We start from the raw sequence: 16,759 nt of genomic DNA on the forward strand, positions 1-16,759 counted from the left end.
CTCCTGCCCCGGACCCTGCATAACTGCTCTACCTGTGTCTCCTGCCCAGGACTCTGCATACCTGCTCTACCTGTGTCTCCTGCCCAGGACCCTGCATACCTGCTCTACCTGTGTCTCCTGCCCCATAATAAATAAAGACACACTGGCACACACACACACAAACACCCACAGACAGACACACAACAATGTGACTGTATCACAAACACACACACCAACAAGAAAAACACTGCTTTCAATCAGAAAGATGTTTGCAAACACACACACTCACACACATACACACACACTCACGCACACACAAAGCAGACATTCACTGAAAACTGCTTCCATCCTCTTTAACTCAAGTGCTGAAAATCATCTCCTTTCTTCCACAAAGGCAGAGAGCTCTATCAGAATAACAAAATGACAGATATTATTCTTTCCCTATCAGTCCACCAGCTCTGAGTCATGCCATCCTCGAGTGTGCCTTGTGTTCAGTGTTGAATAAAAGAGTTTAGGGAGGTAGAGAGAGAGAGAGAGAGAGAGAGAGAGAGAGCGAGAGAGAGCGAGAGAGAGAGAGCGAGAGAGACATCGTGTACAGATGACATCAATGGCAATCAAGTTTAACTTGGACCGCAGAGATTCAATAATTACATTAATTTAATTAATTCCGTTAATTGAAATATTCAATTATTCATCTGCTCTGAATAATTCCTTATCGTGCGGGGCTTAGACATCCATTATACATTATTCATTTATACAGGCAGACCGAAGTCAGGTTAAGTACTGTACTTAAGACTAGAGGCATGTCACGTGGGAGATGAACCGTCAGTCCTTCTGGCTGCATAGAGAGCCCCCTATTCTTTATCTCCACGTCTTCTTTTTCTAAGAGATCAACATAAGAGTTATGTTTTTACAGGCCTATTTTTTCACTGTCGTCACTTGTTCTGTCTCTTCCAGCAGGTTCCACCAGGGAGACCTATCATGTACACGCTTTAAAAGTCACAGTCATAAAAATCAGTCAAATGTTTCCAAAATGTGCACAAGATTGCAGGGAAAATATTTTAAAGTGTTCACCAAGCACTTAAACAAAAGACCTTTAAGAGGCTGGACGCTGATTTATGTCAAACAAACCATTTCTCTCCCCTACCTTTCCCTATGCTTCAGTCTCTTATAGAACAAGGTAAGGTGCCATACAGCTGAAGGGTTTGTGGCCAAGAGAAGCCACTGGCTTTTGCCTTGAGGGTCGAGACCATTGCACACAGTGACGTCTCCGACCGTTTACTGACACGGGGAAGTTCAAAGCCCTTCTCGTGGTTAAACTTCACAAATGCAGCGATAAGAGCAGGTGGTTTGGGACGGGGGAGAACGGGGAGGGAGGGGGACTGAGGGGGGCTCTGAACAAGGCACCGCCACAGCAGAGTTAAGAGAGAAAGAGAGGCCCCCTCCCTGTCAGATTCGGGGAACACAGACTGCGTCCCGTGCATCAATCACAGCCCTTTCATATAGCGGCCTGAGATAGGGGGCTTTGAAGAGACAGCGATGCTAATGGCACGACACCTGCCCAAATGTCAGCATCACCCTGCCCTCCCCCCAACCCCACCCCCCGTCCTCCAAGGCCCCCTGCGAGAGGCCTTCCCTCTGCACAATGGTGACTTTGTTCCAGAGGGGGGGGGGGGGGGGGGATAGGGGGCACCCTGTCTACCCTCTCTCAGCCACACTGTGTCAGTGTGAACAGTCTCTCTCTCTTTTTTTGCCACATGTTCAGCCAGCTTTAGCCAAGAGATCAATGACCCTTAACCTTTAGTCGGATGCTCAATTGGCTTTAACCAAGCAATCAATCCCCCTTTAACTGTGCTATGAACCACCTTTAACCTTCCACCACATGATCAACCACCTTTAGCCACAAGTTCAACCGGCTACAACCAAGCAATCAACTACCGTCAACCTTTAACTGCATGTTCACCCACCTTGAGACATGTAATCGAGCCAGATTTACAGGAAAGAACCAGAACAGCAGGTTAATTACCTTTGCTACTGAGAAGAAATCTATGGCACATGACACGGAAGATCCAGTAAGCTAACCAAATCCAGAATGTTAGCTAACACTAATACTCATGGCATACCACAACTTTACTATACATTAATACAGTATGGTTACCGTCTCTCATGGAACTTATTCCAGTCAGGGAATGTCCTATGCATATGCATCGCTTTCTCATTCATTTCATTGTTGAAAACAGCCTTCAGGTTTTTTTTTTTTTTTTTGGTTTAAAAATAATTTGGCTGTTTTAATGAATGATGCATAAAGGAAGCAGGGGGAAGTGTTGCTATGGAAACATAACCTAAGGCTCAGGGATTCGTTATCTCTCTCTCTCCATCTCTCTGTCCTTATTTGTTCTCATGGTGTCTTTGAGTCAGTTGACTTCAGAAAGAGTTCAACTAAAATGCACCTCTGCTGGGACTTAGGCTATGATGCGCCCCTGAGTTATTAATAAAATAGGCGCTGAAGTTCTGTGATGTACCTGCAGAAGTGTTAAAATGTCTCTAAATTTGCCGTTTGAAATGACCATGCCAATGACACACGGCCCTGTGCCAGAGTTACATCACTACAAGAGGAAAATCTGCCGAATAGGAGGCAAGAGGGGGTGTGACAGTTGGGGGCTAACCACAGCCTTCACTCACTGACAGAGGGGGCACAACTACGGTCCTGGAGGGCTTTTGGTTTTTGTTCCAACCAATTACCTTAGTTTTAGTTTTCTAACAGCTCAGTAAACTACACTGGTTCTCTCCTGTACTTCAGCGCAGCAACATGGATACAATTGCAGTCTGTGGCTGTAGGTGGTGCTTACACAAATGTCAGATCAAGGTACGATCGAGCTAATTAAATAAGAGCAAGAAGATGACGCAAAATTGTTGAAACGAATCGGCCCTTGCTATGCACCGCTGCTCTATTCATTTTCCCCCATGTCGAATTTCCCCTGGCACCACTGGGTAATCACGGATATCCCCGTGCACACACCTTATGGACATCGCCGCTGTACCCGGGGATTGTGTGGGGGAAGACAGACCTGCGTCTGGTGCTCCAGCTTCTTATAAATACACGGCCCTATGTAAGCTGCTCAGGGTGCTAACAGGTAAGGTTGGATTATGTCAAATATGAAAGGGGGGGGGGTGGGGGCGGGGAGCAGTCCTAAGGAGTGTACATGACCATTATTTTAAATAAAGATCCTTGTCGGAGATACATTTTTACCACCACCCCCCCCCCCCCTTTTTGAGAAGTCCTTTGGCCCTTAAATGCTAATTTCAGAAATAAATTGAGTTTGACAACAGTAACCTGAAGGCCTCAACTTAGTTTTCCCTAAATGCAGTGCTTATCGTAGAGGTAGAGTCATGTGGGACACTGGAGACTTTTTTAGTGTATGACTGGACGTGTAACCAGACAGGAGGCAGACTTACTGTTTTGTTAGTGTCACAGAAAGAGTTAGAGGTTCTGGAAACCGTGAGGATGCCAGGAGCAAGAAACCTATTTTTAGATGCATACTTACATAAACATTAGGAAATAAACACTGGCCCACTGGCCAGAAGCAATCTCAACACTGTCTGTGTTCTGAAAATCAGAGGGCCAAGCGGTACTTCATGCCAAAATTTGAGATATCAAATCCTGATTTGTAGATTTCACAATATCAGCTTAAGAGTTGCAAAATTTTCAAAACCAAATATGAAGACAAAGATCCTGCATGCATTACAATGAGAAAAGGTCAGCCAAAGATGGCAGTGGGTTTTGTAATGTATACTGCGTGCTTGCATTCTTTTTGGATCTGTAGAGGTGAAAGGTGACCAGGTGTGGAAACCAACAAGCAGGTGCAGATTCCACTCTCCCCTTTGGACCGCAATTCAAGCAACGAGCCAGATTAGAGATTCCGCATTTTATTTTTACACAGGGATACCTCAAATTCACAGTTCATTCTGCAGAAGAAACACAGAAGTTCATTCACCTAAAACAAAAACAAAAAAGAAGAAGAAAAGTAACACAATCATAATCATAATTATGCAGACAACACTATTTACAGGGAATCATTTTGCGTCTTCTCTGGGGGGAGACAGTCTGCTCGCTCACCCCATCACAGTGGAACACTTCAAAAAGCCAGAGACAAAAGATTGACCGAAGTGCGCGGCTTGTCTAAAAAAAATGACCAGCACAGTGTCAGGTTCAGCAAAGACCAGTCATAGGAGCGCATTCTGTGCATTTACACCGACCTTGCCGACGGCAGGTCTTCCCTTCTAATACCCCTGTCATCCATTCATCAAAATTCTCTCTTCTCTTGCCTGTTAAGATTCCATACATGTGCCATATAGTACCAGCAGCAGAACAGTGTGATACATCTCGGTTAATGGTAGTTTTCTGTCAGGCTATTTTTTTGGGGGGATTACAGGCTGTGTGGATCAAATCTCACTAGAGCTCCTGACACCTGACAGTTCTGCAGCTGTGCTGGTCAGAGGTATCCTTGATTCTGTTTGTTATGAGGAGTAGGACAGGAACAGCAGCATCCCTTGATTATGTTAAGTATGAGGAGCAGGGTCAGGAACAGTGGCGAATTTGATTATGTTTGTTATGAGGAGTAGGACAGGAACAGTGGCGAATTTGATTATGTTTGTTATGAGGAGTAGGATCAGGAACAGCGGTTTCCTTGGTCAGACAGTCCATAAGGATCTCAGCTCGCTGTGTATGAATGAGAAGTCCAATCCAAACACTTATACTGTGTAAAGCTCTGTGCACCTTGTCAGAAATGCACTCTACAACCAGCATTATCCTCATCATCATCATCATCATCATCATCATCATCATCATTTCTATTGAATGTAATTCATTGGGTCAGTTGCAGTGTGCTTCACTAGAGTTTGAACCTAAGCCACAGAACTGCATTTCAACTGGAATCCTTATTTCACAGATTTGGATAGATGTTCCAGTTGTAATGCAGTTCTGTGATCTAGAAGTTTAAACCTGAGGTTTAAACTCCAGTGAAGCACACAACTGACCCATTTTGATTATTTAAAAAAACTGACCTTGATCCTTGAATTATTTTTTGTTGTGTTCACTGTGGTTGCCTAGGTAAAACAGTGGCCTAGCAAGAGCCAACATTTATCCTGTAATAGTTTTCTCATTTTAAAAAGCACAGACCGAAAGTGTCCAACCACTGAAAAACTTGGTGTTCTTGTTCTTGTTCTTGATCCTACAAGCCTTTACTTTACTGTCTTAAATATCATGATCTCTGCTTTCAAATTAATTCATAGGCTGGCTTATCTCGATTCTAGGGCTTGGTGCCATTTTTTCATTTGAAGCTAAATGAAAGAAAATTGTGTATGAGATTAGATCCGAGTGTGGGATACTGTATAACACAGTATCTCAGTCTTTCAGGAAGCACATCAATGCTTTTGTGGAGATGCACATCGCTGACTTTGGATGCATAGTGGGTAAATGTCGGAATTTCTTTCAAAAATCAACCACAGCTACACCTACACAGGAAACTCCCTGGCAATAAGATTTAGGCCAACTTCTAAAAGAAAAAAGTGATTTATGAAAGACAGATCAACTGAGGAATGAGAGAGAGAGAGAAAAATTCAGCACTGAGCAGAGTTGGCGGGGGAGGGGAATAAAGGGAACTTTGGTTCTTTGAATTTTGAGCGCAGCCAATGGCTGCTTCCCTTGCTGAGCTGGAGTAGCAGTTTAGGCAAGAACGTTCCAATTCTTCTTCTCACGACTCCTGCCTGCTGCATTGGGAAATGGCCAAGGGACTGCTGGCTTTAAGCTTGGAGGCAAATTCGGAACTGTGGGAAGGTTGGGCCCGGAAATTCTTAAAGACGGGGAAACGGTTGGGAATTGTGGTGGAATAGAACCTTGAAGGGACCGCTACCGATGTCCCTCTCCGCTGCATGGGGGTCTGGACCCCACACTTTATAATGCTGCAAGGGAATCATATATATATATATATATATATATATATATATATATATATATATATATATATATATATATATATCTTTTGTCATCAAGTTCAAGTTCAAAACAGACAGTTCTGAGAACAGCCCAGAAATGTGAAAATATTAATTTAAATGTGTGGGCAAACATGACTGGGTGTTGACATACTGCAACCCCGCGTGTGCCAGATGGCGAGGCATATGTTCCCATCTCTCCCAGAGCTGCTGTACCCTCTCCTCCTCATGGCTGAGAAGCTGGCACTGTGTGGGCCTTGGGTGGTGGAAAAACGAAGAGGGAATACTTCACGCAGGCAGGCAGGTGTTCATGGGAAACTGAGACATTTCCCATGATCCCTTGAGATAAAACAGGATACACTTGCTGTCGCTATGGCGTCACTTTCGTCCATTTTTTCATCATTTTAGATACAGCCTCGTACAGCACTGTACGACTATAATGCGCTCAATTTAGTAAATTATTGTACCTTACTTGGCCATGAAATTACATGATCACGTTCAAAACACGTTCTTCTCCCCCAAAAAAATAACAATCTGTGACCTATCACCGACAGGCTCCTCAGACAGACTGCGGTGATTCATCAGATCCATAGCACATCGGAACAGCCATGTTCCAAGCCTTGAGAACAACCCGGGGAAGGAAATCGTTTTTTAAAATCAGGACACCCCTGCCTGGAATTCCATCCCATCATTCCTGATGAGCTCGCCATCCGTTGCCACCAAAAACATCGGCCCGAGCTATTCATCTATTTCCCCAACCAATCAAGAAATTTCCTCAAGGATGCATGTATTTTTCCCTACTTTTTAGCCAGCTTTTCTTTTCCTTAACTTAACTCCACCCTTTCCATTATTTTTTCTGGTCGTAGGATTTCTTAACATCTTGCTACTTCTTTCCACTTTTTCTCGTCGTTTCAATTCACATTTCCTCTATCTTCACTCTGCAGGACACAAACCTAAAACAGATCATATTTGTCTGGTTTGGGCCCAGGTTTTTGTCCCTTTTAAGCACTGTTTCATTTGTATATAAATCAGTACGTAAATGAAAATGATCGAGATTCTTCCGGAACCTTCCACTCGAGGTTACGAGCCTCTGTAGTAACGGTCATCGAATGAGAGGTGGATCCGGGTGTTGCTGTTGTTGTCGTCATCCCAGTGAGGTTAGCGCGTCATTGGTCCAGACCAGAGTGTGAGCACACTTTTTTTTTTTTTTCCTCCAGTTAGCCCAGAAAATCCCCTCTTAGCTCCCAGTGAGCATGCTCGGTGTGTGTTCTTCAGTTCTGGGAGGGGCTAGAGCCAAGAGGGGGAGGAGCCAGGCAGATGACACAGCAAGGAGGAGTTGAGGGGGATGGGGAGGGGTGTTTGAGGTCTGAGCTTCTCCCTCCTAGCCCCTTCTCTTAGCATCCCAAACAGCCAAGCAGAAAGGGGGGGTCGCGGCGGGGGGGAATATTTAGGAGGGAGCGCTAGGCCGGTCAGGCCAGCAGGGTCAGAGTGAAGAAGGCCAGCAGGGTCATGGAGAAGTGCGAGAGGAGAGCCCGAATCCCACCGGCAGAGGAGCGGTTTCCCTCAAAGTAGGCCACCTGAGCTGCAGGAGAGAAAGCACACAGAACAAAGAGAGAGAGGAGGTCTTACTCACGGCACGCACACCCTCTGTGGGATGGGTGGAGGTGCCGAGGGTGAGGAAAGACCCTCTGTGGGATGGGTGGAGGTGCTGGAATTTTGAGAAAGATACTCTACGGAACATGTTGAGATTCCAGGGGGTGGAGAAGTCCCCTCAGTGAGACAGGTGGAGGTGACGTGGATGGAGAATGCAGGCAGTAGGAGATGGCTGATGAATGGAGGTTCATTGGAGCCTGTCGTCGATCAGAATGCACCGTGACGAAGTCAGAGAGCGTAAGCTGGACTGAGCTGGGCTGGACTGAGCTTTGCTGGGCTGAGCCGGGCAGACTTGGTTTGAGCTGTGCTGGGCTAGACTGAGCTAGATTGCACTAAGCTGGACAGAGCTGGGTTGAGCTAAACTGGGCTGGGTTGGGCTGAGCTAGGCTGAGCTGAGCTGGGCTGGGTTGGAGTTGAAGTTGGATGAGGCTCTCCCTGCACAGCTCATGACAATCTATAAGCTCCGCCCCCCTCACTCACCGACGCAGGCCGTCCCCTCATCGTTGGGCTCGAACCCCTGGCCACAGCGCTTGGTGGCGCGGCACTTGAAGCCGCCGTAGGTGTTGATGCAAAGCGGGCGGTCCCGCGGACACACAGAGGGGAACTCGGTGCACTCGTCCTGGTCTGGGACACACAGGGAGCGCGGGTTTGGGGTTCCCACGGAGACACAGCACACAGGGAGCGCGGGTTCGAGGGTCACATGAAGACAGAGAGAGACAGCAGTGCACTCAACACAGGACCAGGAGGGGGGCAACGCTGACATCACACGCTTCACAGGAGAGCACACGTGTCTGAGCTCTCACATGCTGAAGGGTGCAGCCGTAAGCACTGATGATGAGTACTATCCATCCATCCATTATCAAACTATCCATCCATCCATTATCTAACCTGCTGGGCAGGGCTGCTGGGGGTGCTGCAGCCTATACCAGAATACACTGGGCAAGAGTCAGGAGAAATAAAAACCCTGGACCGGTTGCCAGTCCATCGCAGGGCACACACACCACTCACTCACACACTGCAAAACCACATACCACATTTCCCATTTTATCCGTCTGTGTGCAGACGCATTTCCACGTTCAGGGGCTCATTGAGACACACAGACAGGGCACACAGTGACAGAGGCCTCACAGAGGTCATACAGCTGCATCATGGGATACTGGAGGACTCACGGTAAAAAGCAGCCGTGAGTCCTCCAGAAACAGACACAGAAGCAGCAGGATGGGCAGGTGGCATGCAGGCAGGGAACGAGGAACAGATGCACTTCAAAGAGCCTGTCACTCACACCTTTTCCATCCCCTCCAGTTTTGATCTCCCTCTGTGCGTCTGTGCCCCTTTCAAAGCACTGACAGGAATCAGCCAATCATGTTTCTGTATCCGTGCCCTTTGCTTTCGAAGAGGGGGGGGGGGGTGGTTGAATGGGGTGGGGTGGGGGTATTTTACCTACCTTTGCAGCGGCCATTTTCGTTGACAACGAATCCATTCCCACACTGAAAAGAAATAGGTAGAGGTTTAAGTACCGGTTATAGTAGATGATAAATGAGTTCTGCGTTTAAAATTTGGGTTTCACCATTTGGAGTGCTTAAAGTGGGGGCTTCAAATCCTGCAGGTTATTTTGGAGGTTTCAAAATTCCTCTGTTTTTGTTCCTGTTCCCTTCAGCAAAACCTCCTGCCAAAAACGGTCCTTTTCTCTGTGTATAATATTCAGACAGTTGTCTCCAGTAATTTTTGGATTACCATTCAAAATATAATTAATATATTAGGGCTTAGGCAGACATGTCAGAATAGTGACTTTAAAAGAGATTTTTAACACCCACTGCTGAGAGGCAGGAACTCTGGGGATTTTCAGGAACAGGCTTCATACGGTGTTAGATACCATCTAGTCTGTAGGTAATCAATGCACTAGGTACAATTTAGTCAGGAAAATGGCGAGCGTTGTGGCGTCATTTATGTTACGTTACGTTATACTATGCTACACTACGCTACACTACATTACGCTAGGCTACGTTACGTTATATGTCATTCTATGCTAGGTCATGCTATGTTATGCTAGGTCATGCTATGCTATGCTATGCTATGTTATGCTTTGTCATGCTATGCTATGCTATGTGATGCTATGTCATGCTATGTTTTGCTATGTTATGTTATGACAGCTCCAGAGCGACTGCTGTTAATGCTACATTCGGGACAGTGCTCCCAGCACTCCCGAGTCCCTACCTCAATCTCAGTGGCGGGGGTTCCCTCGTCCTCCTCCACGGGGTAGGGGATCTCCAGAACGGAGTTCATCTCAGAGAGTTCGAGGGGCCGCGCCACGGAGCGGCCATCAGGCCAAAACACCTCCACACTGGTGGCCACGTCCTTCCCTGTGGAGGAGAGTGCAGTGAGAGATTGCAGTGAAGCAGCTCAGTGATGGAGTGCAGTCACAGTGTGCAGTGACCGAGTACAGTGAGTCATTACAGTGCCAGATTGCAGTGAAGCAGTGCAGTGAGTCAGTACAGCTAGATTACAAGGAAGCCCTCAGTGAGTCAGTACAGAGCTAGATTACAAGGAAGCCCTCAGTGAGTCAGTACAGAGCTTGATTTCAGTGAAACTGTGCAGTGAGTCAGTACAGTGGCAGATTGCAGTGAAGCCTCACATTGAGTCAGTACAGTGGCAGATTGCAGTGAAACTGTGCAGTGAGTCAGTACAGTGGCAGATTGCAGTGAAGCCTCACATTGAGTCAGTACAGTGGCAGATTGCAGTGAAGCAGTGCAGTGTACACAGTAAGCTTGTTAGAGATGAGACACGCGGCTGCACACTGTGTATAACAGTAGCCGATTGTTATCCCTCTCCTAGGGCTGAGCAGACGCTGCTACTGATCTCCTCTCTACACATGACCATGTGAATAAAGGGGGGGGGGCTCCCAAGAGAAGGCCTTCTGCTCCAGACAGGAAGTAGCTCAGTGGCGGGTTTGGTGGGAACAGGTGAGCGAGCAAGAGAGTGAAAACGAGAGGGGGAGAGAGAGAGATATTGCAGACCCACAGCAGGAGAGAATTTCCAGCATAATGCCAGATATCATTGACCTCCAAGTCATTTAGGGTTTGAAAATCAGTAACTCCTGTGAGTGCATGAAAAACAGCCAGCAGCACTCAACCCAAAGGGAGGGGGGGGGGGAGAAGTTCTGGGGTGGGACCCAATGACAGATGACCTCCTGGGCTCTTAATTGAAGCGGAGGTTTAACAGTAAGCAGACCTGCACATGGTTTCTGTCCAAGCTGAGCCGAGCCCGCTCCTCCAGCACGCAGAAAGAGGGGACACCTCAGGGTCACCTGTCCCCCCAAAAACCAGCATGAGCAGGACCCCTGAATTTCAGGGAACCAGAGAGAGGAACCATCTCCTCCTGCTCGTACTGAACCCAAGACTTTTCCTGTAGCCCGTGGCCAAATACATGTCGAGTTGCCGTAGAAGTGTTAAAAAATTGTTTCTGTCTCCAAATGTATCTGTGTATACATGTACACACATGTACGGGCCAAATGCTAAGCATTGGCTAAGCTTTAACTTACACTTTATATTTTAACTTTATACTTGAAAAAAACTTTGCCAGTACTTGTGTGCTTTTCAAGAACTTCCAAGTCTTTGAATGCTAGTTATCAAAGTGTGAGGACTTTGCATGGATTCTGGGGGCGGGTGAGAAGCCCAGACTTGGAAGGGGCAGCGGGGAGGAGGCGGGGGTGGAGACGGGACAGGGGTGGACTTGGGGGGCTCTACCCAGTCCGAAGTGGGCGACAGGCTCCATCTGGCACAGGTACCCCGAGCCCCCGTCGATGATGCGCGTGTGCGAGCCGCTCCGCTTGGTGTAGGTCACGACCTTGGCCCCGCGGGCAAAGGCGCCAAACTGCGTGCGGGGGATCACACGCAGCCACCGATTGGACGAGCCCTACAGGGAGAGAGAGAGAAAGAGAGAGCGAGTTACCATGGCAACAATGGAAGATGTTCCTGAACAGTGTGAAAGCTGCAGGAATGTTCTAATAGATTCAGGGAACTTATGGTTAGCCACACACGCATGGTCACACGTACACACACACACGCGCACAGGCATACACACAATCATCTGATCACCTGCTCACCCGCTCACCCCCACACAGGAGGCTCCTCTGGATTTGGTGCAGTCCCACGCCACCCTGCTCTCACCTGGCTGACTCTGTACACTGAGGTGGGCGGGGCTCACCTGGCTGAGATGGGCGGGGCTCACCTAGCTGACTCTGTACACTGAGGTGGGCGGGGCTCACCTGGCTGACTCTGTACACTGAGGTGGGCGGGGCTCACCTGGCTGAGGTGGGCGGGGCTCACCTGGCTGACTCTGTACACTGAGATGGGCAGGGATCACCTGGCTGACCCTGTACACTGAGGTGGGCGGGGCTCACCTGGCTGACTCTGTACACTGAGATGGGCGGGGCTCACCTGGCTGACTCTGTACACTGAGATGGGCTGGGCAGCGCTCTCTCCGTGGGACACCAGCAAATCCAGCTGTCCGTCTCCGTCAAAGTCCGTCACGGTCGCCCCTGACAACCGAACAGAAAGGAGAGGGGTCCGATCACACACAGTTAGCTCGCCATGGCGCCGCCATATGCTGAGTGTCTCTGGCTTTGGGTGCTAATGCTAAGGAAATGCGCTAAGCTAACAGTGTTTGTTGTTATCGGTGATCACAGTGAATTTCAGGCACAGCGTGAATCTGTGATTGGTGCAGAACAGGGCCATATGTGCCTGACACCCAAGCATATGGGAAATACAGCTTCTGTGTGACTGGAGAGTTCAACTGGACTCACCCAATTAGTTTATCACAAGGAGAAACACTCACAGACAGTCCAACAGAATACAGACAATTGTGGAATTCTGCTGCCCCCCAGGGGCAGAAATAGGAATGGCACGTAAATTAATTTTCAGGGTGCATCGGGAACATTGACCCACACTGACCCCAGTTTACCCTTAACACAAATTTTAATAACTGGGCCGTATCTGCCTCCTTATCGCAATATGCTAGCTAATTGTTTTGTTTAAACACTTTACAGACCCCAATCCAGAGTTCACTTTCACAACACGGCCTTTAAAACGTGAACTCGCGATTACTCTGTGTGCGTTTGGTTTGCTCGGTGTTAACAGCCGTGTTGGAGTGCTCAGGTCAAACGCGCGTACCTGTCCCGCGGCCGTCTGGTTCAGCCGCCTCCCCGACGTTCAGCTCTTCAATCAGAGGGTCCGCGTGGTCCCGCCGCGCCACCCTGCCACCGCCAAATCTCATTGGTTAAAAGGCTCTTTGAGCTCCGTGACGGGCAGCGATGTAAGACGCCTACTTCATTTTTCACATGTAATTCAGTTAAAACAGACTCAAATATCATTACGGCTACTGGCAACTGAGCATCTAGACTGGAATTAAACATGCAGACACTGCGGCCCTCCAGGTCTGGAGTTACAATCCTACAGACACTGTGGCCCTCCAGGACTGGAGTTATAAACCTACAGACACTGCGGCCCTCCAGGACTGGAGTTATAAACCTACAGCCACTGTGGCCCTCCAGGACTGGATTGAAAACTCCTGGATTAGTATTAATGATACCTTTGAGAGAGGAGTCAACTTCTTCCGCCCAGCTCAAGGCCCCGCCCCCTCTCTCTCACCTGAACAGCCGATTGGCCGACGCTCCACGGTAAGCGATGTTGTTGAAGAACACCTCCAGCTCGTTGTCGTTGTCAAAGTCAGCAGCGATGACGGTGCGCACGGGGGAAGGCATGGAGAACTTCTGCGTGCTGATGTCCTGCGACACAGACCAACACACGGGCGTCGGCATGGCGATTACCACACCGTCACAGACCAACACACGGGCGTTGGCATGGCGATTACCACACCGTCACAGACCAACACACGGGCATTGGCATGGCGATTACCACACTGTCACAGACCAACACACGGGCGTTGGCATGGCGATTACCACACCGTCACAGACCAACACACGGGCGTTGGCATGGCGATTACCACACCGTCACAGACCAACACACGGGCGTCGGCATGGTGATTACCACACCGTCACAGACCAACACACGGGCGTTGGCATGGCGATTACCACACCGTCACAGACCAACACACGGGCGTTGGCATGGCGATTACCACACCGTCACAGACCAACACACGGGCGTTGGCATGGCGATTACCACACTGTCACAGACCAACACACGGGCGTTGGCATGGCGATTACCACAACGTCACAGACCAACACACGGGCGTCGGCATGGCGATTACCACACCGTCACAGACCAACACATGGGCGTTGGCATGGCGATTACCACACCGTCACAGACCAACACACGGGCGTTGGCATGGCGATTACCACACTGTCACAGACCAACACACGGGCGTTGGCATGGCGATTACCACACCATCACAGACCAACACACAGGCGTTGGCATGGCGATTACCACACCGTCACAGACCAACACACAGGCGTTGGCATGGCGATTACCACACCGTCACAGACCAACACACGGGCGTCGGCATGGCGATTACCACACCGTCACAGACCAACACACAGGCGTTGGCATGGCGATTACCACACCGTCACAGACCAACACACGGGCGTTGGCATGGCGATTACCACACCGTCACAGACCAACACAGGCATATTGGCATGGCAACGTAGCACACTGAAAAACACAGGGATGTGGGTATCAATTTTCTTTTTCCCAATTTTCTTTTGCATTTCCACAGTAAATATTTGTGTCAGTGTCTCTGTTGAATTGTATTAAATTATATTGAACTGAACTGAATTAAACTGAATTGAATTGGATTGATTCTGGGGCAACACTAAGAGAGAGAGACAGAGTATCTGTACACAAGTGCACACAGGAAATTGTTTGGCGGCATCAGCAGAATTACTCATAATATTCAGTTTTCACTGATTATATTTTGACTTTTTTTCTCCCATTTTATTATATTAAATCATGTTGCAGTTTGGGCTTCGCACGTTTTTTTATTAACATTATTTGTTACTCTGACTCAACACAAAAGGAATTTCCAACCTATATTCCTTTTCTTATCTAATCTTATTTTATCTAATCTAATCTAATTTTATGCCTTATCTAATCTAAATCTCATCTCAGCACAGGGTCACTAGGGCCGTCCTTCAAACCAGCAATAAAACAGGAAGCAAACAACACCAAATAGCAAGCAGAGTAGTGGCGCCCTCTTCAGGAATGGGCGGAAGTTGCAGGCAGGCCAGAAGTCCCTGCAGAATTCTGGAAAAATGATCATCTCCATTAGTCAGAATATATCATAAAAACAGCTTATTTCTACAGGCCTTTTCTTACTTTGACTGCTTCTAATCACATATGGTCTGTGACTGGGAAGCAGGAAGGACAGTGGCTATGGAGACCAGTCAGTGCACCTGTAGGTGAGAGGAGGTCTGTCAGTGCACCTGTAGGTGAGAGGAGGTCTGTCAGTGCACCTGTAGGTGGGAGGAGGTCTGTCAGTGCACCTGTAGGTGAGAGGAGGTCTGTCAGTGCACCTGTAGGTGGGAGGAGGTCTATCTGTGCACCTGTAGGTGAGAGGAGGTCTGTAGGTGAGAGGAGGTCTGTCAGTGCACCTGTAGGTGACAGGAGGTCTGTCAGTGCACCTGTAGGTGGGAGGAGGTCTGTCAGTGCACCTGTAGGTGAGAGGAGGTCTGTCAGTGCACCTGTAGGTGAGAGGCAGGTCTCTGGGGGTGTGGTAGGGGGAACGGGGGGGGGGGGGGGGAATGGGGGGGGGGGGTAATAACGGACATTACAGTGTCTGGGTGACGCAGCAGTGAGGTCAGCAGGAAGAGTTATGGACTGGCTCTCCTCTCCCACCGGCACTCAGTCCCTCCTTACTTTAATTATAAGCCCCATAAAGCCAAGCGCTGGGGCCACTGCACTGACCTTCCTGTGTGTGGGGGGGGGGGGAAGGAGAGAGAGAGAGGGGGAGAGAGGGAGAGAGGGAGGAGAGGGAGAGAGAGGGAGGACAGCAGGGAGAGAGAGAGAGGGAGGGAGAGAGAGAGAGAGGGAAAGAGAGAGGGATAGAGAGAGAGAAAGAGAGGGAAGCAGGGGGTGGGAGAGAGAGGGAAGGAGACGAGAGAGAGGGGGAGAGAGAGAGAGGGAGGACAGCAGGGAGATAGAGAGAGGGCAAGAGAGAGGGAGAGGGAGAAAGAGAGAGGGATAGAGAGAGCGAGAGAGAGAGGGAAGGAGATGGAGAGAAAGAGAAAGAGGGAGAGAGGGGGATAGTGAGGGAGAGAAAGAGGGAGAGAGAGGGAGATGGAGGGAGAGAGAAAGAAAGACTGTGTGTGTGTGTGTGTACAAAAAACTGCCTAAAAAGGTGCAAACACTTGTCACAGAGTTGCTAACCTATAGGCACACAGGTACATGTAAGTGTACCCCTACCCAGCAATACCTAATCTGTTTGTTTCTTTTTTTGCTTGTAAAACTTGGATCTTTAAAAATATACAAGAGCTATCCTATGATAAAATAAAAACTGCAGTGAAAGTTCTGCTTGGTTGTGCGGAGTATCAAAGCACCACGTTCCATAAACCTTCTGTGTCTTTCTGTGTCCTCCTGAGACCTGGCCTAAAAAAAGTTAAAGTATTTTAACTTATTTCACATAATGCAAGAGTCTTGGATGTTGCTATGAAAATATTTTCTAAAATATTATTTATGTTATTTTTACGGAATGTCCCGTGTGGCTCTTGAGATTAAGCCCAGAGACGCGTGTCCCCTACAGGGGACAAAAATGAAGTGCTGGGTGTTGGGAGGATCAGACTACAGAACATTCCTGGGGTTCATGTTGAAGTACTTCTTCTTTTTTTTTTTTCTTTGTTCAATTATTCGCCATCAGCGAAGTGGATCCATGTGTTGAACATTGGGGGCCGCGCTCAGAGCAGATGTCCCAAAGGTAGTGGCGTCAGACGTTCGGCAGCTTAAGACACGGATGAGCCAAAAATGCACGGATCAGTCTCACCGGACTTTCGACCTGCCATACGGTACAGACTGCGGTGTCCAGCACAACCGTTTCCCCGGAGATCGTGTTCACGTTCTAAATGACTTTTTTTTTTTAATCGTAAAAAGGTCCAAAATAAGGTCAAGCTGAATTAAACGCACATTTTATA

General features: G+C 48.3%; 1 protein-coding gene across 4 annotated transcripts in view; it reads right to left on the reverse strand.

Moving 5' to 3' along the window:
- Positions 1-3,890: 3,890 nt before the first annotated feature.
- The window catches only part of crtac1b (cartilage acidic protein 1b), a 55,290-nt gene continuing 42,421 nt past the window's right edge, over positions 3,891-16,759 (reverse strand). For 3 of the 4 annotated variants that reach the window (XM_035399663.1, XM_035399662.1, XM_035399664.1), the window contains exons 8-15: positions 13,269-13,405; positions 12,792-12,874; positions 12,060-12,160; positions 11,367-11,535; positions 9,838-9,983; positions 9,068-9,110; positions 8,104-8,247; positions 6,012-7,552 (exon numbers count right to left, since the gene is read on the reverse strand). In XM_035399663.1, coding sequence (XP_035255554.1) covers positions 7,440-7,552; positions 8,104-8,247; positions 9,068-9,110; positions 9,838-9,983; positions 11,367-11,535; positions 12,060-12,160; positions 12,792-12,874; positions 13,269-13,405 — 936 coding nt within the window. In that variant the 3' untranslated portion in view covers positions 6,012-7,439. Of the gene's footprint in view, positions 3,975-6,011; positions 7,553-8,103; positions 8,248-9,067; positions 9,111-9,837; positions 9,984-11,366; positions 11,536-12,059; positions 12,161-12,791; positions 12,875-13,268; positions 13,406-16,759 lie in introns of those variants that run through there. The other variant, XM_035399665.1, reaches the window with a different exon arrangement.

This window comes from Anguilla anguilla, chromosome 18 (genome assembly GCF_013347855.1).
Source record: "Anguilla anguilla isolate fAngAng1 chromosome 18, fAngAng1.pri, whole genome shotgun sequence".
NCBI classification, from domain to species: Eukaryota; Metazoa; Chordata; class Actinopteri; order Anguilliformes; family Anguillidae; genus Anguilla; species Anguilla anguilla.